The sequence below is a fragment of the Gorilla gorilla genome, chromosome 1, assembly GCF_029281585.2.
Source record: "Gorilla gorilla gorilla isolate KB3781 chromosome 1, NHGRI_mGorGor1-v2.1_pri, whole genome shotgun sequence".
In the NCBI taxonomy this organism is placed as follows: domain Eukaryota; kingdom Metazoa; phylum Chordata; class Mammalia; order Primates; family Hominidae; genus Gorilla; species Gorilla gorilla.
The window spans coordinates 51395019-51420685 of NC_073224.2; the positions used below are offsets into that span (position 1 = coordinate 51395019).

A 25667-nucleotide genomic window follows, 5' to 3' on the forward strand; every position below is an offset into this window, starting at 1 on the left:
AGGTTGGGCTTGAAGAAAAGCCTTGTTTTGCTACCCATTAAACAGTGGGCTTTTCATCTAAGAAAGTCCTTCAAGCCATCTGCCCAAGTAAAGTGATCAAATTCCCCTGAGGTTCAGCTTGACGTGGTAAAACACGTTGCTTTGTGGAACGAGTTTCGCTTTGCCAGCGGTGCTGAGCATTTCCTCGGGAATCTCGCACCCACGCTGGACCACACTGATGCCTCCTCTGTGCATGCAAAGGCAAAGGTATGGGGTGGCTGTTTGGGACCTTCATATAAAAAGGTCAACCCACTTCTCTGCCTTTTACCCACAGCCCCACCCCTGAGGAGGGAAAAATCTGCAATTGTTGGATTAGGGCTGAGGTGCACATTTGCCCTTTGCATAACTGGCAGCGTTGCAAAGGACAGCCCCTTTCTCTCTTCCCTCCATTCTCTCCCATCTGGCAGAGGAGTCCGGCTCCCTAAATCTTCTTTTTGTTGGTTAGTTTCCATGGCAGTTATTGTCTGTGTGTGTGAGCGTGTCCGCCCCCTCACCCGCTCTCCTCGCAGAGCGGGCCTTTGCAGCTGAGACTGGGTGGAGGGAGAGGCGCGGAGACACTGGGGCTCTGACGAGCTGGCTGAGGCCCTCTCAGTAGGGGGGTCACGCCTCCTGGAACTCAGGGACCCCAAGTTTCTGTGCATTCAGGGCGGGGCTGGCCCCATGCCCTGTGCATAGGGGCCTGGCTGCATCCCAGTCGATCAGCCAGAGGCAGCAGCAGTGGACTCATCAATTATGGAGGAAGCCCTGGGGACCCTGGGGACCTTGCCGACTCTATTCCCAGCCAGCTCCTAGGACAAGCCTCAGAGCCAACACCTGCTCGACCCTCTCCCGGCCCCTCCCCTTCTTTGTCTTTTGCAGATGATCGCCGGGTGTCCTCCTTTTCCCTCTAGTCAGGTAAGTTTTATTTCAATCCATCTATGCAGAGTGATGCCTTGGCATTCTGAGTGCCTGCTGGTGGGGAGACAGGCAGTGGTGTCTGTGAGAGGAGGGCTGCCCAGGTCAGACAGGCTGGCATGGGGGTCAGGAGGGGCAAGGGTCTCCAAGGGCCTTTTCTCCTCAGCTGGGCCTCTCTAGCTTTGAAGTTAAAGGTTCCTTCCTATCTGGTTTTAACCCAGCTAATTAACTCCAAAGGCTGCTGTCCAGGGCACAGACTGACCAACATACAGCCAACCTCCAGAACTTCTGGCTTCTGATCTGAATTCAGCTCAACTTTGTGGAATATCAAACAGAAAACCAAATATTGCATATTCTCACTTACAAACGTGGGAGGTAAACCCCGGATGCAGATGGACATCAAGATGGGAACAATAGACACTGGGGACTCAAAAAGGAGGGAGGGAGGGGGACAAGGGCTGAAAAACTTCCTATTAGGTTACTATGTTCACTATACAGGTGACGGGATCAATAGAAACCCAAACCACAGCATCACGAAATACACCCTTGTGACAAACCTGCGCACATGCCCCCTGGGTCTAAAATTAAGATTTTTAAAACTTATGGACTACCTACTATGTACATACACATTGCTGTGCTTGGCTCCGAAGGGAAAGTGCTTTGACAGCAATGGCACATAACATGGTTCCTGCCTTCCGATGCTTACCATCTGGTAAGAAAGAATATCTACATAGACAGGTATGGGGATTCCGGGGCCAGGCAAGCTAGATGTCACATCCCTGTTCTGGCTGTGTGACCTTGGGCAAGTCATTTAAACCCTCTAAGTCTCAGTTTCCACCTTTGTACAATGACAATAATAATAGTACCTACTTTAAAGGCTAAATTATACACACACACAACTCACACACACATCAAACTCTGATCAGTTCATGACGCATATTGAGCACCATATACTTGTTAACGATTATTATTATTGTTATTATTATTGACTTTTTATGAGGTTCAAATTATACAAAATATGTAAAGAATGTAGTGTGGTGTTGAGAATAATGAGTGGTGGTTATCATCATGCTAACACAGTTATAGACAAAGTTCTATAGAAACGGGAAAAATGACTCTTGCCTGCAGTGATCATGCAAGGTGTGGAGGAGGCGGCATTCAGGCCAAGCCCTGAAGGATGAATAGAATGTCAACAAGCCGGAAGGAGCATATGAAGCAGAAAGCACAAAGCCAAGTATGGAGGCAGGAAATGAAAGGCCTATTGAGCATCAGGCAATAGAGTGGTTTGGCTGGAGCCCAGGCATTAAGCCTGGCTGAGAGGCTGGACTGGACTTTGGGCTCCCAGCATCTTGAGGACAAGGGCCAAGATTAGGGTGTGACACTGTGAACACTGGAATAACCAGCCTAGCACCAGGATGAGGGGGAGTGATACACTTTATAGAGAGCCAGGCTCAGAGCCTGAGACCAGCGTTTGGGTCCTGGCTGAGCTTCAGATTGAACTGGGTGCTCTGAGGCTAATTGCTTCACCTCTCTGAGTTTGTTTTGTCACCTATGAAATCAGTAGGTAAAATACCAAGTGCAATTCTTCAGGAGAAAGGAGAATTTTTGTGTCATCTGCATGACCCTGGGAAAAATCCAAAGGAATCAATCATTTAACAAAGAGACTTTCGTAAATTATCAAGTGCAATGCCTGACTCATTATAGTAGTTGAATGAATGATCTCGCCCATCATGATTAATTGCCTTATTCATCCATTCATTCATTCATTCCCTCATTCATTCAGCAAATATTCCTTGGGTCCCCATTGAATGCCAGGCATTAGTTTTGGTGATGGGAAAGAGTGATGAATGCACCTGCCTTGAGACACTTATAAGCAACTGAGGAAACTGGCGACCCGAGGACTTCTGGGTGCTCCCACCCTACCCCCAGCAGCTTCCATCCCACTGGCCATCTTCCAATTTCTCTCAAGGATTATTGCTTACAGATATTTATTTTTAGCAGATTTTAGGCTCCCAAGACATCTCCCATATAGGTCTTGAGAACATCTCCTGTCTGCCCTCTGCTGGTGAGGGATTGTAAGCGCTTTGCAATAAACAGCTCAATATTCATTACACATCAATACCAAGCATTGCTGCTGTCCATCACCCCTGAGATGAACTGAAGTGCCTTAATATTTAAAGAGGAATGAATTTGTAATTAGTACCTAAAGTTACATCAGAGTCATTCAAGAGGTTTTCTATTTAAATGCAAATTTAATCTTTCCAAAGAAAGCTAAAAGGTGATGAAAATAGATAGCAAAGGTTGAGGAAAGAGGCAAGAAAAGGGAGATGGTGCTGATGTGGAGCTGTCACTATTGTTGGCTTGTCTGTGGCCCACGCTCAGGACCAGGCTCTGAGGTGGAGCGAGCTGAGGTGGGGCCTGGGTCCCTAAAGCCTAAGTCCCAATTGCCCTGCCTGTTCATGGGGGTAGCCCAAACCAGCAGCCATTTGAGTGGGCCCTCGCTGGGCTGCCGGTGGTCATCTTAGAATCATGGTGGCCTGGAGAGGATATGGGCTGGGGGGTTAGGCAGATCTGAGTTTGAATCCAGCATCCTGTTCTGCCTAACTCTAATAGCTTTGGTGAGTTTCCTAATCTCTCCCATTCCTTCCTTATGTAAATAGACCTCTCAGTGCTTGTTTCTCTCAAGGTTGTTGTAGAGATTATGTGATAAACAGAGTAAATGTCCCTGGTATGCAACAAGGGCCCTCAAAATGTTCGTTTCCTTTTATTGCCACTAGATATTGCCGTGTCGACTTAACATTGCCACGGTGGTGTGAAGCACTTTGTCAGGAATAAGGTGGCAAGCTGGGAGTGGTGCATGTCTATAGTCCCAGCTACTCAGGAGGCTGAGGCGGGAGGCTTGATTGGGCCCGGGAGGCTGCAGTGAGCCACGATGGTGCCACTGCACTCCAGCCTGGGTGACAGAGTGAGACCTTGTATCACATAAACAAGAAAACAAAAAACAAAAAGAATAAGGTGGCATTCCCCTTGTTCCCTTAAAACAGCCTAAGGTGCAGGGGAGGGCACAAGCATTTTCTGTAAAGGGCAGATAGTAAACATTTTATGCTTTGCGGGCCATGCGCTCTCTGTTGCAACTACTCCATTCTGCTGTTGTAGTGGGAAAGCCGCCATAGACAACACGTAAATGAGTGAGTGTGGCTGTGTTCCAATATAACTTTATTTATAGATGCTGAAATGTGAATTTCATATCACTTTCATGTATCCCAAAATATTTTTCTTTTGATTTTTTTTCCCCAATCATTTAAAAATGTAAAAATTGTTCTTAGATTTCAGGCCATACAGAAACAGGCAGCAGGCCAGGGTTGGCCCTCAGGCATAGCTTGCTGACCCCTGCACTGAGGTACAACCTGTGATTTAGGGAGGATTTTTATCAAGGAATCTCTCAGAATATAATTTCCAAGACTGGGACCAAAGCAGGGAGATGGCATCCAAGGAAGAAAATAGTCCTTTCTGGGCCAGGACTAGACAGGAACAAAGGGCACACTGGATCCCTAGTGGTGGTTCCTTGTGGGGGGAAGCTGTTAGGTCTGGGTGTAAATAAAAGTGTCACTCTGTTTCTTGCCTAGTGATGTGCAGGGATGGACTGGCAGCTCCTGCGTGCTAAGCAGGCAGCCACATTCTCCTGGTGACAGGCTACAGGAGGATGCTCAAGGGCCAAGGCCCTGCCGCTCCCTCCTTCACTGGGAGAGAAATGCAGGCTTCCTGGGGCTCCTTAGAGATCCTCAGGTACACACCCACCTGCCCCGGGAGTGCTGAGTGATGAGGACAGGCAGATCCCTTGATTCACCCAAAGCTTGGCCTGGTTCTCACCTTTCCAGACTCTCATGGCTTCTTAGACACACATACACACAACGCACTCGCAGCCAGCTCATCACGCATCCCCGCCCTCTCCTGTCTCCAGCACAGAGAGCACAGGTCAGCATGCCAGATGGCAACCTTGCTGCTGCAGCAGATTGCCGTCTCCCTAGGGAGCGGGGGTGAAAGCAAAGCACTGGATGATGCCTGGGCTCCAGTCCCCACCCCCTCCTTTCCAGTGTGCCTCTGTCTGGTCCTTTCTCTGGGGACAAGGGGTGTGTGTATGTGTGTGTGTGTGTGTGTGTGTGTGTGTGTGTAATGTAAAGTGCCAGAGGAGAAGGGGAGAGGTGAGGAGAGAGCAAAAGCCACTCCCTACCTCTGTACAGGTCCTGCCCCAGTGACCTGGCACCTCCTTCCATCTGGAGAGTGAGCAGGACCTCCCTCTCTGGCACCCAGGGAGGCTGGTGGGCTCTTAGAAGTGAATAGAGGCATGGGATGGACAACAAGGCTGCCCCAAGGCCTGCTGGGAGAAGCAAAGAGGCCTGGGACCTTTCAGGGTGACTGCTGTCACTTCCCGGCTCTCTGGAGGGCCCGGGCTGAGTGTCATGCCAGCCTAAACAGCCTAAACTGTGAACCTCATCATCCTCTTCCCAGCCCCATAAAGGGCCCACAGCCTTGGATCCCACTGGATGTCAGGGTCAGACGTAATTTGGAGTTAGGAGGGAGGCAAGGAAGGAGAGGCAGGCCATGAGAAAACCTCCTTTTTTTTTTTTTTTGAGACGGAGTTTCGCCCTTGTTGCCCAGGCTGGAGTGCAATGGCACCATCTCGGCTCACCACAACCTCCACCTCCCAGGTTCAAGCGGTTCTCCTGCCTCAGCCTCCCAAGTAGCTGGGATTACAGGCATGCGCCACCTTCCCTGGCTAATTTTTGTATTTTTAGTAGAGACGGGGTTTCTCCATGTTGATCAGGCTGGTCTCAAACTCCCGACCTCAGGTGATCCGCCCGCCTCAGCCTCCCAAAGTGATAGGATTACAGGCGTGAGCCACCGCGCCCGGCCGAGAAAGCCTCCTCTTTTTTTTTTTTTTTTTTGACTATTACAAAAGTTTATTTAACAAAAAGTCTAATATGAAAATGTACATGACCTAATTTTTACATCATAGTAAAACAGGACCTATGGAGAGAGGACATGGGTTTCTCTGCTGACCAGCCATTATTTATACTCATTCCAAGGCTTCTAACATGATGATACTATTTCCTCATATTACCACCATTCCAATATTGTTCTGTTGTCCACTAGTCGCCATCTCCACACATTCATATATCACAAGGTTCATAAAGGGATCAAATCCCCGCAATATTCCTTGGACATGTCTGCCACCATTTAATTTCAATGATAACTTCTTGTCCATAAATTTTTTCAACTCGGGAGGGTGAGCTTTGCTTATGGTGTATACTCCGCGGGCTCACAGATCGAAAGCCTCCTCTTAAAGTGAGCAGTGATGATCAAATAAAAGCCCAATATATGCTATGTACCAGGTGAGGAATCTCTATGTGGAAACAAGAGGAATCTTCGGGGAGTGGCCCCTTCTTTCCTGAGTGGGGATGAGACAACAAATGAGCTTTTGTCTTCCAAATAAGGCAGTTTTCCTAGGAAGAGGGACTCCGGTGAGGGTGAGCAGGCCAGCCTTTTGTTTAGCCTTCTGTTTCTAGCAGGCCCTCTACCTCTAGGCCTGCAGAGCCCCATGGGGCTGGACTGTGGGTCTGTGGCCCTGCTCATTTAGAGCCTGCCAGCAGGAGAGCCAGCTCCCAGTGCCTCAGCACACACACACACATGCACACACACATGCATGCGCACACACACACATGCACACACAGGCACGCACGCCATCATGATAGGCAGGCTGGCCCAGCTGCCAATCAATCTTCCTTGCTGATTTCCCAGCTGGAAGCAGCAGGGCTGGTGTGTAAATCATTCAGAGCCCTGTCTCAGCTCTGCCAGGACGTGGAGCTCTTTTTAATTAAGAAGAATGGAGGATGCTGCTGACTTTGGAAGGGGCAATATTAACTTACTAATGGGCATTTAAAGAGCCGTGTCTGAGTGGTCTGCTGCAGCCTTCCCCAGCCTATAGCCTTTTCTCCTCTGCAGAGCTGCCCCCATAAAGGCTCTGCTGTCCTCTACATGAGAAGGGGTGAAGATTAGGCCCCCTAAGGGCCCCAGCCTGGTGACCTGGGACAAATGGGCACATTTTCACTTTTAGAGAAAGAGCCATGTCGGGATGACCTGAGCCCTTGCATCCTCTGCCACCCTTGCATACTCTCCTGGCAGCAGGCACCCCAGAAAGGTCAGAACCCAACAGGAAGCAGGTGGGTGCCCAAGGTCTATAGGGAGCCAGCCCATTCGCCACAGCTGCAGCTGTCACAAGGCACCCCCTTGTCCTGGGCTGATTGGAGAGAAAGGAGGGTGGTGGTAGCAAGAGAGGGTAGCCAGGGGAAGCCCTGATAAAGTCCTCACTGGTGACTGGACCTGGGGTAGCTGGCAGCGCTTGTGAGAGCTGGTGGGGCCAGACCTCTGCGATTGTATCACCTGGCAGAATGTGAGGGTGTTCATTCTAGAATCTGCTGCTTTGTCACTATGGCTAAATGCTTCTTTCTCTAGGGCTCCCCGCCTGTATAGCACCCCAGGAGTACAGAATACTCCAGCTGGGAGGGACCCCAGCTGCTCTCTTCTTCACCTTCCTTCCTTCTAATTTGACAGGCACCGGAATGGATATGACTTGCCCATAGTTGCACAGCCCGGTTACAACAAAACGTAGGCTGGAGGTCATAGCCTTCATCGTAACAAGACGTAGCAGAGGTCTTCTGACTGTCCTGTGTTTTTCTAGTATGCCCCGGGCAGCAATACAGGAGGTAGCTCCACGGCCTCTCACCTCACCTCATGCTGGTGTTTCAAGTTTCTGACATTGCTGGTCAAGAAATTCTTCCTTGTTTATAACTCAAATCCTCAGGCTTTATTGTAAGCCCCATTTCCTCTTACGATTTCCTCAGTAAGCAGAGGGAAGTAGCTGAGGTCTTTGAGAAGCATACCTTCCCGCACGCACTAAACAGCAGAGGAGCGTGTGGCTTCCCAACCCTTCCTTCTCTACATTGTGCAACTCCTGAGTCTGAAAACGAAGATGACTCCCTCCCTTTACCCATCATCCCATATCTGCGGTCCACTTTCCAATGTCCCAGTTTTACCTAAGTAGGCAGGAAGTTGCTTACAGATGAACAGATGCATTCGTTAATGGATACCCACTAAGGCCCTCTATGTTCCAGGCACCAGCTATGCACTGGAGCGGGAGGGAGCAGGGAGGATAGCTGAAGGAATGTGGCTGATTCAACTGTCCAATCAAGGCTGCGTGGTCAGGAAGGGAACCTGAATAGCTGAGGCCATTCTGCGGGACTCCAGCCCTCCACCTGCAAGGCAGCAGTGCCACGTGATCACATATAGATCCTGGTTCTGACTGCTGGCAACTGTGTCATACCATCTCCCATCAAGTCCACGTGAGTTATAAATCCTTCCTCTGGGCTGATGTTGGGACTGGTGGGGAGGAGGCCCTAATGAGGCTTCTCTATGCTGGGGGAGGAACTACCCTTTCCTTGGTCTGCTGGCAGCCTCAGTCCTAATTGGATGAGTCAGCCTCACTCCCCACTCCCTGAATAAAGACCATGCTTCTGGTTAGGAATGAGAAGGTGATTAGCTAAAGGAAGGGCACAGCTGTTCTCCAGATTAGAATGCAATTTAGGTTGCAGCAGATGAGATTTCAGCTAGCTAGGAGAAAAGATATCCTGTCTAAGACACAGGCCCAGAAGTGATTGGCTACAGGAGGGTATGGGCCCTGGTAAGGCTGCCTATCTTGTGAAACTGGCACCTGCTCTTGGGGGGCACACTGGCCTGAAAGTCAGAGGTACAGAAACTTGCCATCACAAGGGGAAGAAAGAAACTAGTCTTTATGAGGTACTTACCACGTGCCCAGGAACTATGCCTGGCATCTCCTTCCTCCTACAACTCTAGAAAGTAGATTTGCTTATTCCCTTTTTCACAGATGAGGACACTCAGATTCAAGGACATAAGTGACTTGTGCATAGTCACACAGCTAGGAGGTGGCTGCACCAGGATTCAGATGCAGCCTGTCTGATGCTGACCACATGGTCTGTGGGGTGCTGCAGAAAGAAAACTGCATAAAGAAGGTGATCCTGGCCTCGGGGAGTTCCTGGTGTGTGCCTCCAGCCAGCGTGGTACCCTGCAGAGGGCACTCCAGTAAAGAGTATTTCTGGGGAGGGATAAGGAGCAGCTAATCACTAAACAACTCCTCTTCCCTCCTATCCCCCCGAAATGTTCCCTACACTTGGAATTCCACCAGACGTTGAAACCCTTCCCACAGTTACTCCATCCATGGCCTGCCACACTGAGAATCTGCCTGGTTTATTGGGAAGAAACTGTTCCCCACAACACCCCCAACTTCCCCCTAAGGTACCGCAGTTTAGTGAAGGCAGGATCCTGCTGAATGCCTACCAGACAATAGAGACTGAGTAAAACTGTGCATTTCATTGTATGTAAATTAGACCTTAAGAAATCCAAGACTTACTGAGCCTGTCAAGGTGGTGCATGCCTGTAATCCCTGCTACTCAGGAGGCTGAGGCAAGAAGATGACTTGACCTCAGGAGTTCAAATCCAGCTTGGGCAATATAGCAAGACCCCATCTTTTTAAAAAGAAACAAAACCCAAAACGTACTGAGTGACTTTTTTCTGGGGCTGAGCATCCTCAAGTTTGATTGATGCACCAATATCTATAATAAAGACTCCACAGCACCAAAGGTATAATCTTTAGAGGCTTTTATGACTTTTCCCTCCCCTAATTCCCCAACCTCCCACTCCTACCTTGTAATCAAGGGGAAAAATCAAACACTTTTTTTTTTAGAGAGATAGGGTCTTGCTGTGTCACCTGGGCTGGAGTGCAGTGGCACGATCTTGGTTCACTGAAGCCTCTACCCCATGGGCTCAAGTGATCCTCCCACCTCAGCCTCCCTAGTAGCTAGGATTATGTGCCACGAAGCTCAGATAATTTTTGTTTATTTTTTGCAGAGACAGGGTCTCACTATGTTTTTGAGGCTAGTCTCGAACTCCTGGACTCATGTAATCACCTGCCTTGGCCTCCCAAAGTGCTGGGATGACAGGCACAAGCCACCTCATCCAGCCTAAAAACTCAAATGCTTTTTAAGACAAAAGAGAAACACCGGCTCAATGTTACGCAAGATTTTAGAGCAAGAAGGATTTAGATTTGACATGAGGAAGAACTTTCTGACCAGGAAAATGGTTACACACTAGAATAGGGTAGGGAGGGACCAAAGGAGTCACTGGACACTCTCCCTCCGATTAGCACTCCTTAAGGCCCCATCTTGGTGCACTCAACCCAGGCAATGGAAACCACAGGTGACTCAGGGAATCTTAAGTGGCAGTTGCTAGGTTACAAGCTTCCTCGATGTGCACTCAGTGTAAGCGCTAAAGGATGTTACCTGGCGGAGAGGAAGAGAGATGGGGGAGATGGAGAGAAGCCAGGACTTCCAGAACAAGCAATTAGGTCATGGTCTGGAAGACATCCTGTTCTTAGTACTTTTCCAAGGGTCTGAGTCCCTAGATCTCACGGTCTGCATAGAAGATGGTGCCTGTAGGATATGAGCCTTAGTTTAGAATGGGGGCCTATTCTGGGGCTGGATTCCAGCACTTCCTTACCTGCACTGCCTGGCACAAACAGTATGGGCAGCCGCTGGAATCTCCTTGGTGGCCTGGGCTTCTTTCTTCACTGCAGTGGAATAAAGACCAGAAGCCAGGTGGAGGGTGGACCCACTTGGTTTCCTTCATAAGGCACAATTCTTTCATTTGTGATTTAATTGTGATAAAGTGAAGGAGCACTGGATTTGGAATTCATACCTTGGACCCACCCTGAACGGCCTGCATGGTCCTAAGTAAGTCACTTCATCTCATTAAGGCTCAGATTCCTCATCTGCAAAAAGTGGATACTGATACCTACCCCTGCAACCCCTCCCAGGGCTGTTTTAAGATTACAAGAAAATGGACGTGCAAGGGCTTAGATGATCTCAACAAGTGACACAAATAAAACATACAGAGTGGAGCTCTGTCTATCTGCTTATTAAGCTGCCCCAGCTGCGGTGGTGAGGGCTCATTTAAGAGGCCTGGCCTCACTGCTTTGGTAGAAGGCTCAGTGGGCAAGAGAAGCTGAGGATGGACTCCTACAAGCGCTTTTAAGGAAGGTCTATGGCTTTAAATCTTCCCGATCACCTGTTCTGATTTTGTGAAGACAGTTCAAGCTGAGGTAAAGGTGCGTTCCCTATTTCTCCAGGCAGATAGAGACTCCTAGGAAGAAAGGGAAATGTTTGGTGTTTCTGTGAAATTTCATGAATTCACACCCCATGCTTTTGGAATTTATGAGTTCTGATTAAATAGGGAAAACAGACACAGACTTCCTCTGTGAAGGTTCTAGAGGTGCTTACTTTGTAAGTACAGAGAATTCGAACTAAAAAACAGTGGAATTTTTAAGCCAAGAACTCAAAGTAGTAAGATGGGCCCGTTGGATGGAGTGCAATGGTGCAATCTCGGCTTGCTGAAACCTCCGCTTCCCGCGTTCAAGTGATTCTCCTGCCTCTGCCTTCTGAGTAGTTGGGATTACAGGCATGCATCACGGCACCCAGCTAATTTTGCATTTTTAGTAGTGATGAGATTTCACCATGTTGGCCAGGCTGGTCTCGAATTCCTGACCTCAGGTGATCCACGTACCTCGGCCATCCAAAGTGCTGGGGTTACAGGCATGAGCCACCAAATCTGGCCTCGATTTTATACTTTTGGGGGTGGAAGGTTTGTTCTGTTTTGTTTTGTTTTTGAGACAGAGTCTTGCTCTGTCACCCAGGCTGGAGTGCAGTGGCGCAATCTCAGCTCACTGCAATCTCAGGTCACTGCAATCTCCGCCTCCCAGGCTCAGGTGAACCTCCTGCCTCAGCCTCCCGAGTATTTGGGACTACAGGTGCATGCCATCATGCCTGGCTAATTTTTTTGTATTCTTAGTAGAGATGGGGCTTCACCATGTTGGCCAGGCTGGTCTGGAACTCCTGACCTCAAGTGATCTGCCTGCTTGGGACTCCCAAAGTGCCTGGATTACAGGTATAAGCCACCGCACCCGGCCAGAACTATACTGTATCTTGACCGATCAATTTCAAAACCCTGGTTGTGATATATACTGTGCTATAGTTTTGTAAGATGTTGCCATTGGGAGAAACTGGGTAAAGGGTATTTTTTCTTACAGCTGCATGTGAATCTAAAATTTTCTCAAAATTAAAACTCTAGTTTAAAAATATATAGACATAGATCTATCTATCTGTATAAGAAACTGAGGTTCAGAGTAGTTAAATAATTTTCAGAGGCAAGATTCAAACCCAGGTCTTCCAGCCTCCCAAGCCTGGGTGTTTCAAGACTTGGCTACATTTGAAAGAACCAGGTAGGAGGAAGATCCCATCGGCCTTGCAGTCCACCAGACCAGGTGGTTGGTTCTCTGGCCTCATGGGCACCTTTGTTACTGGGGACTACTGTCCTATAAACGGTATTAGAGAGTGGCTTGCAAGGATTGTTTGTCAAGCCCTGCGAGTTGGTGCCGAGGACGGAGATTTGATCATCAGGTTTCCCCTTCCTGAAGCTTGTGAAGGGTGATGGTGGCGGTGGTGGGTTGTGCATGTGTGTGGCAGATGGAAAAACTTCCCGTGTGTGTTTGTCTATGCTGGTGTCTCTGGCTGTGTCCACATGTCTGTCTGTGCATCATTGGTCAGTGTCTCTGTGGATGTGTCTATTTCGGGGGAGGGGCGGGCAGGGTGATGTGTAAGTTATGCTTCCATGTGCAAGTGGGTGTATATGTTATATTTGAAAGTACCTGTGTCAGGTCTGCGTGCATCACACCCACATAAGTTGTTTTCATGAGGTTAAACTATATGATAATACCTCCCCCCAGCAAAGCTGGCTATTGACTTAGCAGGTCACGAACTGAGTCTGTGTACTGTAGATAAACTGGGTAATTGGACTCTCCGCCTCTTCATCCAAAACAAACACAAAAGCCCGCCCCCACACCGGAGGGAGTCTGTGCCAGTCATCTGGGTGCTTGGTTCTAGTGCCCTGCTTTCCTTGACCCCCTGTAGACAAGGTGAGCGCTTCCGCGGCGGGGCTTCTGTAAAGAGGTCACAACACGCTGTGTCCCGGGACGCACACGGATTCCTGCACAGGTGTGGTGGCTGCGGATGGGGACGGAGCGGAGCAGGCTCGCCGGCCTCCTCCCCGGCTGCGGCTCCGCTTCTCCTTCCTGCTGTTCACTTCATCTCCTCATCTGCATGTGTGACAGCGGCGCGCGGACTGGGGAAGGACAGAGCGCCCTCTCCCCGGCTCCCGTGCAGCGGGGCGGGGGCTCCGGGCTCCCCAGTGATGCGTCGTCTGCGCCTCGCCGCCGCGCTCCCCGGGCCTGGCAGCGTAAGTGATGCGGGGGCGGGGGCGCCGAGACTGCGGGGAGGGGGCGCGGGGAAAGAGAGGCGTCGACGCCGAGAGACGCTAACTCCTTCCTCCGCCCGGGGACTGCCCGGCACCCCGAACCCCTGAAAGCCCCGGCCTGCGGCTTGCTTCGGCAGTGTCCGAGCAGCGGGTGGGGAGGGGGCGGGGACCAAGCAGTGCAGGGTGTGGTGCTGCCCCCGGGGGGCGCCCTCCGCCGCCGCGTCTTCCCGGTGAAGTTGACCAGGTGCTGCGGAGCCCATCTGCTGCCCGCCGGAGGGCGCGTGGCCCCAGCTGCCCTTGATTCGCCGCGTTCCCCCCGCAGGGCCAGGCGTGGACGCCGCCGGACCGCTGAGACTCGGGGCACGGTGAAGCACTGGCCGGCGTCTGGCTGGGTCCGGCGCTCGGGAGCCAGATGGAGGTGGCGATAGGGGCCGTGGGAGCCGGCGCCAAGTAGCCGGTGGACCCCCGCGCTCGCACCTCTCCCGGCGCCCGGGCGCTCCCCAAGGCTGCCATGGAGGTGCCTAACGTCAAAGACTTCCAGTGGAAGCGCCTGGCGCCACTGCCCAGCCGCCGGGTCTACTGCTCCCTGCTGGAGACCGGGGGCCAGGTCTATGCCATCGGGGGATGTGACGACAACGGCGTCCCCATGGACTGCTTCGATGTCTACTCCCCCGAGGCCGACCAGTGGACCGCCTTGCCCCGGCTGCCCACAGCCCGGGCGGGGGTGGCCGTCACCGCCCTGGGGAAGCGGATCATGGTGATTGGGGGCGTGGGCACCAATCAGCTGCCCCTGAAGGTCGTGGAGATGTACAACATCGATGAGGGCAAGTGGAAGAAGAGGAGCATGCTGCGTGAGGCCGCCATGGGCATTTCTGTCACGGCCAAAGGCAAGTGGGGCCAGGGCTGAGGGCGGCCAGTGAGAAGGAAGTGGGGGGCCAGGAGGGAAACAGATGGAAACCAACACGCATTTGCTGTGGGCTGTGGAGTTTAGTGCCATATTTCTGCAGACCCCATGCGTTCAGCAGAATGCCTGCCCCTCCCGCCGCCACACCCCAGCCCCTGAAACCTGCCTTGCAGGTGCCACCACCCCCAGACACCTATTTGGGGTCCTGACAATGCTCACTCCATCCTTGTAGCGTCACCAGGCCCCACTGAGAGGGCTTTGGGACCTGATTCCAGGGGCCTCTTCCACCTTCAACCTGCCCCTCTGCCTCCCAATCTCAGAGACGCTCAGTGGAGACCAGAATGTTCCTGAGGGTTCACGTCTTGCCGCGTTTCACTAAGTCCTCAGGGCATGCATGTCCTCACTACATGGTTTTGTGATTCTCATTTTCCTTTCTCAAAGCCCCCATTTCATTCTTTTCACGCCTAGTACAGCCCAGAACCTAGAGCTCCGAAAGCTCTTTTGCTAAAACACAAAGGGTTTTGTGGGAGATGGTTCGATGGGAATTAGGAGACACCAAGTTCAGACACACCTGAGCAGCACAGGCTTGCAGTGGGGTGCAACCTTCCCTCCGTCTCCTCTTCCTCCTTCCCTCTTCTGCTAAACCATACTAGCTGCATGTCAAGTCTACTATAGATTGGGAACCAGTATTTCTTGAGCACCTGCTCTGTCCCCAGCACAGTGCCAGGCTCCAGGAGGGAAGGAAAGAGGTGGAAGATCTGTTCCCTGCCTTCAGGAGCCTGGATCTGACCAATGAAAGTAACTAGAGAGAAACTCTAGTGCAGAATCCCCCAGGGCAGCATGGCCAGTGGGGCTTCTGTGACCTCCCAGTAAGAAGGATGGAAGGCCTGGAGGCCCACGGAGAGCAAGGGAGGGAAAGAGCACATCTTCATCCCAGCCCTCAATAAATGGTCTTGAAAGATTAAGAACTAACATTCATTGAATCCTTACCATTTGTGCTTTGTATACAGGTAAGTGCTAGTATTACTCTGATTTTAGAGAGAAGCAGTGTAAGGCCCAAAGAGTTAGTTAAACCACTGGCCCAAGGTGACACAGATAGTGATGATTGAGTCTGTGCTCTTACTATGGCACTGAATGGGTTCAGCAGTTAGTTTAATAAGCATTTACATGCCTGTGTGCCAGGCATTGTGCCAGATGCTGGGGCTGTAGATTTAACAAATTCTCAAGGGCCTACAGTCTATTGAAAGAAACAAAGATTGGCCGGGCGCGGTGGCTCACGCCTGTAATCCCAGCATTTTGGGAGGCCGAGGCGGGCAGATCACGAGGTCAGGAGATCAAGACCATCCCGGCTAACACGGTGAAACCCATCTCTACTAAAAATATAAAAAATTAGCCTGGCGCGGTGGTGGGCGCCTGTAGTCCCAGCTACTCGGGAGGCTGAGGCAGGAGAATGGCGTGAACCTGGGAGGCGGAGCTTGCAGTGAGCCGAGATCGCGCCACTGCACTCCAGCCTGGGCGACAAAGCAAGACTCTGTATCAAAAAAAAAAAAAAAAAAAGAAACAAAGATTATTCAGTAACAGGTGGCAATTAGGGTGATGGAATAGGGTAACAGAAGGCACTGAGCCGGTGCTGTCGACCCAGGCTTGTAGTTCAGGGACGCCCAGATGGGTCTGAAAGGATGAGTAAGAATTGGGCACAAAAACAGTAGTGAGGAGTGGATGGGAGGATTCCCAGGAGGAGGAGTTTCAAGTAACACAGGATGGGAGGGGTGGAGCTTGTGCAAGGTGAATTCCTCATTAGCAGGCACCGTCTTCCAGCCTCAGGCTAGGGTTGGCATTTTTTTTTTTTCCAATAAGATTGGAAAGTAGGAGGAAATAGTACTCATCCCTGCAATCACCTTAAGAATAAAGGCCTCCTGGAGCCAGAAGCATTGAGGACTGGCTGCTGGCAGACAGAATCCCGGGCAGGGGTGGCTCCCTGAGAAAGAGAGGCCTGGGAGGTCCTGGGGTGGGACCCAGGGAAACACAGATGCCTTGCCCATCCTCTCTGGTGTACTGAAGTCCTTTGAAAGGCCACCTACAGTCAAGAGTAGTAGAGAATGAGAGGAGACTCACTTCTCAAAGTATCCCAGCTCACTTCCTGGGTAGGGTTTCTTAAAGGGACCAGTACTCTCTCCAAAGCTTCACCCTCATTCACCCCTAGCCCTATCTCATTTAGTTGAAGTGACTCCTGGATCCCACAAGTTTCCCAATTTGTGAAGGAAGATGGCATTCCCCAATGGGGCTGGCAGACACAGAACCAGCAGCAGTCCAGTGTCCCATAGGCCAGTGACAGCATGACTCATCTTATTTCTAAAGGCCCCTGCCATATCTAAAAATTCCAGTTTGTGAATGCCTGGGGAAAGGGCATCAGAAGAATATCTCTACTCACTGAAGCCAGGCGTGGTGGCTCATGCCTGTATTCTCAACACTTTGGGAGGCCAAGGCGGGTGGATCACCTGAGGTCAGGAGTTCGAGACCAGCCTGGCCAACATGGTGAAACCCCGTCTCTACTAAAAATACCAGGTGTGGTGGCAGGCATCTGTAATCCCAGCTACTCTGGAGGCTGAGGCAGGAGAATCGCTTGAACCCGAGAGGCAGAGGTTGCAGTGAGCTGAGATCACACCATTGCACTCCAGCCTGGGCAACAAAACGAGACTCTGTCTCAAAAAAAAAAGAATACCTCTCCTCTTTGGCTTCCCCTCTGGCTGCCCAGGGAGGACAGTGAAGGGGATAAGACCTGCAAAGGGTTTTCCAGGCCTAAACTTCACGCAGTGTTTCAGGCTTAGCCAAAGGGCTGGACACTAAGGAAGACTAGGGCGTGTAGTCGTACCATGGCTTCAAAAGACCCAGGCAGCTGGGCACAGTCGCTCACACCTGCAATCCCAGCACTTTGGAAGGTCGAGGCAAGAGGATTGCTTGAGCCCCGGAGTTCGAGACCAGCCTGGGCAACATGACAAAACCCTGTCTCTACAAAAAATACAAAAATTAGTCAGGTGTGGTGGCATGGACCTGTAGTCCCAGCTACTTGGGAGGCTGAGATGGGAAGATCTCTTGAGCCCAGGAGGTCAAGGTTGCAGTGAACCGTGATTATGCCACACTCCAGCCTGGATGACAGAATGAGACCGTATCTAAAAAAATAATAATAATAAAAATAAAAAAAAGAAACAGACTCTCAGGCTTAGCTATAGCAGGAACTTCTTTGAATGGTGCTATCAACCACACTGATACAGATATGACTCACTCTGGCTGAGCAGTGGTTGAAAGCTTGGCCTGGCCATGGGAGGCAATAGATGCTGGTGGGCCTGTCTTGCTGTACCTGTGAGCTAAGCCAGGGGCATGTATGGCCTTTCTTCTTAGATTACCGAGTATATGCGGCAGGCGGGATGGGCCTGGACCTACGTCCACACAACCACCTCCAACACTATGACATGCTCAAGGACATGTGGGTGTCCCTAGCACCCATGCCCACCCCGAGATATGCTGCTACCTCCTTCCTCCGAGGCTCCAAGATCTACGTGCTGGGTAAGGACAGGTTACTGTTCTATACCTACCCTCCTTCCTTCCCTTGGCTCAGTTCCCATGGGAGGCAGTGCCTGTGTGCTGAGCATTTCCTCGGCACTGGGGATAATCACACTGCCCAGCCCACCAGGAGCTTCCTGTATGAATGAGTAACTGTCAAAAGGGGAAACCCTTTTCACTGTCGCTGTCCTCAGGGACAACCCTTCTGCCCAACCTCTATCCTGCTCTGGCCCCCAGGGGGACGACAGTCCAAGTATGCGGTCAACGCTTTCGAGGTCTTTGACATCGAGACTCGCTCCTGGACCAAGTTTCCCAACATTCCCTATAAGCGGGCCTTCTCCAGCTTTGTGACCCTGGACAACCACTTGTACAGCCTGGGAGGCCTGCGGCAAGGTCGCCTCTACCGGCAGCCCAAGTTCCTGCGGACGATGGACGTGTTCGACATGGAACAGGGTGAGCTGGTCACCTTCCCCAGGAAGCTCTGGCTGCCTACTGCCCTTCTGGCTGGCTCCCCATCCCTTACCCCTATTCCAGCCATCTTCCAGGGCCGTTTACCCAGCTGGGCAAGCTTCTCAGAAGTCTCAGCACCCCTCTCCACTCAGGGCTACTCTTGGAATCAAATTCCTTCATTGGTATAGGTCCCCTTTTTGCTTGGTTGGTTTTTATCAAAGCCCCTTTTCTACCTATATTGTCTTTTCTTACAATATTCACACAGGACCAGGTCAGAGAGGGATTTTTCTTACTTTTTACTGATGGAGAAACAGAAGGATCCTGACTCCTCCCTCACTGCCTCTATTAGCCTCCTAACCAGAAGTCAAGGTGATTCATTGTAGGGGATGATGATGCCTTACAGAGCAGCAAGCATGGGAGAGGCGGAAGCCACAGAGAATTTGAAACAGCAGGAGGAACTGTGTACTCCCCAAGCATAAAGGATAAATAGAGTGAAGACACTGCCCAGGGTGAAAGCTATTTGGGCCACAATCTGTATTTGGTGGGAGTGGTCTGTATCTTATTCTGTCTATATAACCCACCATTATCCATGGCCTATAGGGGGATGGCTGAAGATGGAACGATCGTTCTTCCTCAAGAAGCGGCGGGCAGATTTTGTGGCTGGCTCTCTGAGTGGACGGGTCATAGTGGCTGGGGGACTTGGTAAGGATGGCGCTTTCAGGCTGGAATTTATTGTGGTTCTGGTGCTCAGTGGATCCTTGGCACTTTGCATATGCAGGAAAGGGTACTGACTCCCTGCAGACCACCTGCCTACCACTTTACTCCAAAAAATTCAAAGCACTCCCTTTCTTCCAGCCTAGATATTACCTATCCACTGTGGGCCCCAGGTGTGGCCTTTCTGTCCTCCTACACAGGGAAACTGTGACGCAGAGAGAATAAAGGACACCCGTAGCCGTGCAGCACAGGCTTACTGAGCACAGATCCCTAAACGGGAATGACTGGAGACAAACTGTGGAGGGGATTAGCCTTGGTCCTCCTCTGACCAATCTCTTATCCTGTTCCAGCCCAATCGTGGAACAGGAAAGCAATCTGATTAAATAAGTTCAACAGATGAATCTTGGGTTTGATGTATTAACTCTGCCAGAGATTACTAGTATTTTGAAGGAGGGACTCTAAAGCGAGAAGTCCCCCATCATCAAGGAAGAGAGATCCAGGCAGTAGGGCTTCCAGGTACCCCAAGTCTACTTAGTGTGAACAAACTCCCACTTTACTCAGGCATGAAGGAACCGTGTCAACTAGACCATGTCAGTAGCTTTTTTAGGAAAGGGCAGCAGTGAGGCAGTAGTGTGCTAGAAAGCTCTGGTAAAAAGCAACGGGTAGGGAAAGAAAGCTTACTCTTAAAGAGACAGGAAGACGGTAGGAGGGACAAAGTGGCTGCTTGACAAAAGCCACTGGCTTAGTAAAGGGAGTAATCCTGTAGCCAAGGAAGTTGACCTTGCTTGGCTTCTGCTTGTGGGTGCCCAAGGGAGGGAGGTGGGGTGACCGTGGGGCATGGATTGGTGGTTGGACTCCTTTGTAAGGTCTGATTCCCTTGACACTTTCAGGGAATCAACCCACTGTCCTGGAGACGGCGGAAGCATTCCACCCAGGGAAGAACAAATGGGAGATCCTCCCTGCCATGCCCACACCCCGCTGTGCCTGCTCCAGCATAGTCATCAAGAACTGCCTCCTCGCCGTGGGAGGTGTCAACCAGGGTCTGAGTGATGCAGTGGAGGCCCTGTGTGTCTCTGACTCCTAGCTGTCTCTGGGCTCAGTACCTTTGCCCTGGACCATATCGCTTCACTCTTAACATGAGGAATGATCTTGTCCAAGCAGTCGGGGCTACTTCCGAGAATGTCAGCTCCTGTTAGCAACCAGTGGAGTCTGGCCTTGGGGCTCTAAGTTTACCTCTCTATAGCTCCAAATCCTACCAATCTCAGAAAACTGTAAGAGGCACAGATGACTCCACCAGCTGCAGAGCTGACTCTGAAGAGAGTCTTCACTTACTGCACAGGCAAAGAAAGGCACAGGAATATTTCCTACCTCTCCCTCCTGTGAGTCCCACCTCCCCCCACCCCCATCTCCAGGAGGCAGGTAGAGCAGTTCTGACCGAGAGGATAGACTGCTGTTGCTGTCTTTCCCCAGCTCTGAACTAGTTTTAAGGTAGCTTAGGATGAAAAATGGAGAATGATTGGGGGTTCCAAACCACTTTCTTCTCCCTTGGCTTATATCTCTTCACCATTTGGTGGTCAACTGTGGGCCTACCCTGGACCTCATCTACTCAGCGAGAATTGGACATGAAGCTAGAGGCAGCTGCCTTGGAAGGGAAGTCAGGCTCACTTGGACAGCCCAGGCCATGGCAGGAAGAATCCCTTCCTCTTGGGGTCCTTGGTGGGCATGTGTGATGGGGAAGGAGCAGTCTCCCAGCCCTGGGTCTGCTCCCCACATCTCTCCTAATTCCACTTCACCTTTTGCCACCCCCTCCCCACCAGAGGCCTAGCCCTTTTGTCACCGAAGGCCCCCAGAGTGTTTCTGTGTGAAACCCTCTCATTTACACTGTGGCATCAAAATCCACAAAAGATGGATTAATTGCACTCTGGTTAATAGCAGCAGCACAATGATTAAAATCTATATTCCTATCTTCTCTAGCACCCTGGTGTGGGGATGGGGTGGAAGGGTGTCTTGAGGGGCAGGGAGGACCCCATAAAACAATCTCTCCTGCATTCTCAGGCTAAATAGGGCCCTCAGTGACTACCTGTTCTTGGCTGTCCCCTCTGAAGAGCTCTGCCTTCTCACAGCCACCACCAGTTGCCCCACTCCCAGGAAAACAGCACATATTCTTCTTCTCCTGCCTTGAGACTGCATGTTAGTCTTCCATTCATAACTCATCAGCAGCTCAGTCCTTCTTATGTCTAGTCTCAGTTCATTCAGCCAAAGCTCATTTTTGTCCTATCCAAAGTAGAAAGGGTTCTTTTAGAAAACTTGAAGAATGTGCCTCCTCTTAGCATCTGTTTCTGACTCCCAGTTATTTTTAAAATAAATGATGAATAAAATGCCTGCCCTGAAGGGTTCTGGAGGAGTCAGGTATCGCTCATCAGATGATAGTGTAATTCTTTCTCCAGGAGGCAGGAACGGAGGAGGATCACCTATCTGGATCTGAGGGGTCCAGGGAGCCTCCTGGAGGGAGGGAGTGTGACACCTTCAGCGGGATCTTCAAGGACAAGTGGAACCTGGGTCTTTACAGGATACGGATTTTTTTCCCCTCCCTTTCTCTGGGTACTTGGACTTTTTCCTTACTTGGGTCCAAGAAGGGCACTGCCACCTGCTGGCCCAGCATTTCCCTTCCCCCTCCCAGGGCTGGGAGGCCTCCCATAGCCGCTGCTGCCCCCTAGTGAGGAGACTGCAGAGAGGCCTCCCCTGCTGCTTCTGGATCCCTATATTTGAGTTCAGCCCCTGAAGTAACAGATAGAAACAGGAGCTGCAGATGCTATAAGGGATGATGGAACTGTGCATTAGGGGATGCTCTTCCAAAGGCATCCTGTCTCCTCAATCCCCTACCCAAGAAAGGTGTTTAGCAACAGGAGTGCCTCCACCCCTTGCAAGAGAAACCCAAGCCTTATGGGAGGGGGCATTTCCAAGCACACAAAGTGGTTCCATATGCATGGATAGGGCTGAGCTTTTTTTTTGAGACAGGATCTTGCTCTGTTGCCCAGGCTGGAGTGCAGTGGTGCGATCAGGGTTCGCTGCACTCTCCGCCTGGGCTCAAGCAATCCTCCCACCCCAGCCTCCCAAGTAACTGGCCCTAGACTCAAGCGATCCTCCTGCCTCAGACTCCCAAAGTGCTAGATTACAAGCCTCAGCCACCATTCCCAGACAATGAGGCATTTTTGAATGGTCAGACGGAACCTTGGGAGTACAGAGAGCTCTAAAAGGTTGAATTAGCCGCTGGAACCTGTGACGGCAACTCCGGGCTGGAGCTGGTATCTGCTGAGAACTCACCCCTTGGAAGTCCATTCTGGAAAGACTTTAGGGGTGCCTCACTGAGGAATGAGGGAAATACTGAATGTCTGTTAAGCCATGTGGTCCTGTACCTCATGGTGCTGCAGAGGCAGCACAGGATCTGGGGTAAGATGGCCTGGCCCAGGTCTCACTCCCCCACCCCCATAGGCTTTCCCATCCCCTTTCCACTGTGGGAAGGCTCCTCACCTTTCCTGTCTTCATTTCCCAACCTACACAACAGCAATCATAATGCTGTCTCACAGGTGGTAAGGTACTTCTTTCAACCCTCAGATCAACTCCATGAGGTAGGTAGTATCCTCCCATCTTGCAGATGAGAAAACTGGGGCTCCAGGGTCACAAACTCATAAGTGACTGAACCGGGTCTGATCCCAAAATTTGTGACCACAGCACTGCATTGCCTCACGTGAAATAGCACCAGGAAAGGAAAGAAAATCAACTGCGCTATACTATGTAGGAAGTTCAAAATGTCTCAAAATCTAGGAGGATTGAGATTGTTTCCTAAGGAATGAGTGTGAGTATTCACAAGGAATGGGTGAGAAGGGTTTCCTAATGTGAAATGGGCATAGATTATTCCTAAATGTACACTCCCCGGAAAGTTCGCTTCTAACTTTTTCATTCCATTATTTAACATTTAACACCTATTCTGTGCCTGGCATGGTGCTAGATTCCTGCCCTATAGCAGTTACATCTTGGGAGGAAGACAGGGGACCATGGCTGCCATTACTGTTTGATCAGTGTCAGCCTTTGCTAGTGCAACTCAGAGGCACCCCACTCAGGGTGGTTGCAGAGAGCTGAGATGAAGAGTTCAGTGCAGGTTTCCAGGAAATAAATCTCAAACTGCACTTTGAAAGAAGAGGGAAGCCAGGTGCAGGGGCTCATGACTGTAATCCCAGCACTTTGGGAGGCCGAGGCGGGCGGATCACCTGAGGTCGGGAGTTCGAGACCAGCCTGACCAACATGGAGAAATCCTGTCTCTACTAAAAATACAAAATTAGCCAGGCATGGTGGTGCATGCCTGTAATCTCAGCTACTCGGGAGGCTGAGGCAGGAGAATCACTTAAACCCGGGAGGTGGAGATTGCAGTGAGCTGAGATTGTGCCATTGCACTCCAGCCTGGGCAACAAGAGAGAAACTCTGTCTCAAAAAAAAAAAAAAAAAGAAGAAGAAGGAAGAAAGAAAGAAAGAAAGAGAAAAAAGAAAGAAGAGGGAGACCAGCCAGGCAGAGGAGGATGATCACAGGCTTTGCAGCAAGAAAGATGGGTTCAAATCATGATTGTCATGTACTAATTGATCTTGGGTACATTACTTAACCTCTCTGAGTCCCAGTTTTCTTATTTGTAAAATGTGCAAAATAAGGCCTCACTTATGAGGCTAAGAGCTACCTGCTATATGTAAAGTGATGTATGTGTGTTCAGTGAGTAGCTGCATTATTATTTCATTGTTGTTGAAGGAGAGGTAGAGGTGTTCTCAAGCCCACTGAGGGAAAGGGTTTGGCTTATTTGGGGGAAAACATGTAGTGGAGAATGTAGGGGGAGGATGTGGGAAGATGGGCCTCGAAATGCAGGCAGGCAGACCAAGAAAGCCCTTACTATATGCCTTGTTAAGGAGTCTGGAGTTTATGCATGTGGGAAGTTAGGATAAATTAAGGGTTTTAAGGGTAAGAGCAGTGTGACCAGGATTGTACCTCTGTAGGGATGTAGACTTGTACATCCCTAGCATGGGATATTCTGAGTTCTTTTTCTAAGGAATAGAAAGTAAGTGAAATCACTAAGACATCATCTAAGATCAGAAGGAACAGCCGAGCATGGTGGCTCATGCCTGTAATCCCAGCACTTTGGGAGGCTGAGGCAGGTGGATCACCTGAGGTCAGGAGTTCGAGACCAGCCTGGCCAACCTCATCTGGTGAAATCTTGTCTCTTATAAAAATACAAAAAAAAAATTAGCCGGGCATGGTAGCAGGCACCTGTAGTCCCAGCTACTCGGGAGGCTGAGGCAGGAGAATCGCTTGAACCTGGGAAGCAGAGGTTGCAGTGAGCTGAGATTGTGCCCCTGCACTCCAGCCTGGGTGACAAGATTGAAACTCCATTCAAAAAAAAAAAAAAAAAAATCAGAAGGAACCCCAGCTGGGGTTGGAATCCTGGGACAATGCGCAGACCAAGCTTTTTAGGCCTTCTCTTGCGGAAGGCCCATCTACTGGGCAATCAGAGAGGGCCAGGAGACTCCAGAACTGCAGGAGAGTGGACCAGTCCACGCCCTCCATCACTTCTCTTTCCCCAGGATTGTTTTCTACTAATCTCTTGCATTTGCACTGGACTTTATGAGCTGCAAAGCTCCTGCATGGGAGGTAGGGTACAGTTAGCCTTTTCCAATCCCCATTTTACAGAAGAAGAAACTGAGAACTGGGAATCCTGTGACTAACCTAGGTGGCACAGCTAATAAGTGATAGGAATGAAAATCTAACCCAGCTCAGTGTACAGCGTCCCTCCCCCGTCACCTGCTGCTGTCTCTAAGCTCTACGGTAAGGGGAATAGCAAGGGAGGTCAGTGTATCCATCCATGCCACCATGTGACCTACAGAACATGCCCAAAGCTTTGAGCCAAAGGCCTTCAGCTTGAGAGAGAGCTCAAGTTGTAGTCTGAGTGAGATCAAACATGAGTGAGGGCAGGAGCTTCATGTCAGGATAAAACACCTGCAGAAGTACAACACAAGGCAGGAGCCAGGCGAGAGCTGACGAGGAGGGCACACAGAAGGACCCAGGCAAGCTGGGCGGATCAAAATGACCATATGTATTAGTTCCCTAGGCCTGCTCTAACAAAAATACCACAAGTAGGTGACTTAAAACAGAAACGGATTGTGGCACAATTCTGGCGGCTAGAAGTCTGAAGCCAAGGTGTCAGAAGGGCTGTGCTGTCTTGGAAGGCTCTTGGGATGGGGGTGGGGAGGGCAGGATTCTTCCGCGCTTCCTCCTAGCTCCTGGTATTTGCTGGTAATCTTTGGTGTTGCTTGGCTTATGGAGGCACAACTCCAATCTCTGCCTCCATCTTCACGTGACCTTATAAGGACACCAGTCATTGGATTAAGGCCTGTCCTAATCCAGTATGACCTCATTTGAACTCGACTATGTCTGCAAAGACCCTGTTTCCAAATAAAGTCACATTCACAGGTACCAGGGGTTAAAACTTCAATATATCTTTTTGGGGGTGTAATTCAACTCAAAACTCAATGTAATGGATGGGTGAGCAAGATGGGAAGAGCCAGAACCCCCCAGGGACTGAGCGCCTCTGGGAAGGCTCCCTACAGGAGCCCACTGTTATAACTGGGC

The 25667-nt window shown here is 50.5% G+C and overlaps 1 protein-coding gene and 1 pseudogene across 2 annotated transcripts; one reads left to right on the forward strand and one right to left on the reverse strand.

Annotated features, from left to right (window-relative positions):
• Positions 1–364: 364 nt before the first annotated feature.
• KLHDC8A (kelch domain containing 8A) lies at positions 365–21422 on the forward strand. 2 transcript variants are annotated; one of them, XM_063709122.1, is made up of 7 exons: positions 365–479; positions 898–933; positions 13694–14258; positions 17675–17839; positions 18074–18289; positions 18887–18988; positions 19891–21422. In XM_063709122.1, the coding sequence occupies exons 3-7, from the start codon at positions 13883–13885 to the stop codon at positions 20082–20084; spliced, it is 1053 nt and encodes a 350-aa protein (XP_063565192.1). In that variant the 5' UTR covers positions 365–479; positions 898–933; positions 13694–13882; the 3' UTR covers positions 20085–21422. The 2 variants fall into 2 exon arrangements, with proteins under 2 accessions (XP_063565192.1, XP_018885082.2); XM_019029537.4 differs by lacking the exons at positions 365–479; positions 898–933 and adding an exon at positions 12626–13353.
• On the reverse strand, positions 6011–6260 carry LOC101144760 (small nuclear ribonucleoprotein G-like; annotated as a pseudogene).
• Positions 21423–25667: the final 4245 nt, after the last annotated feature.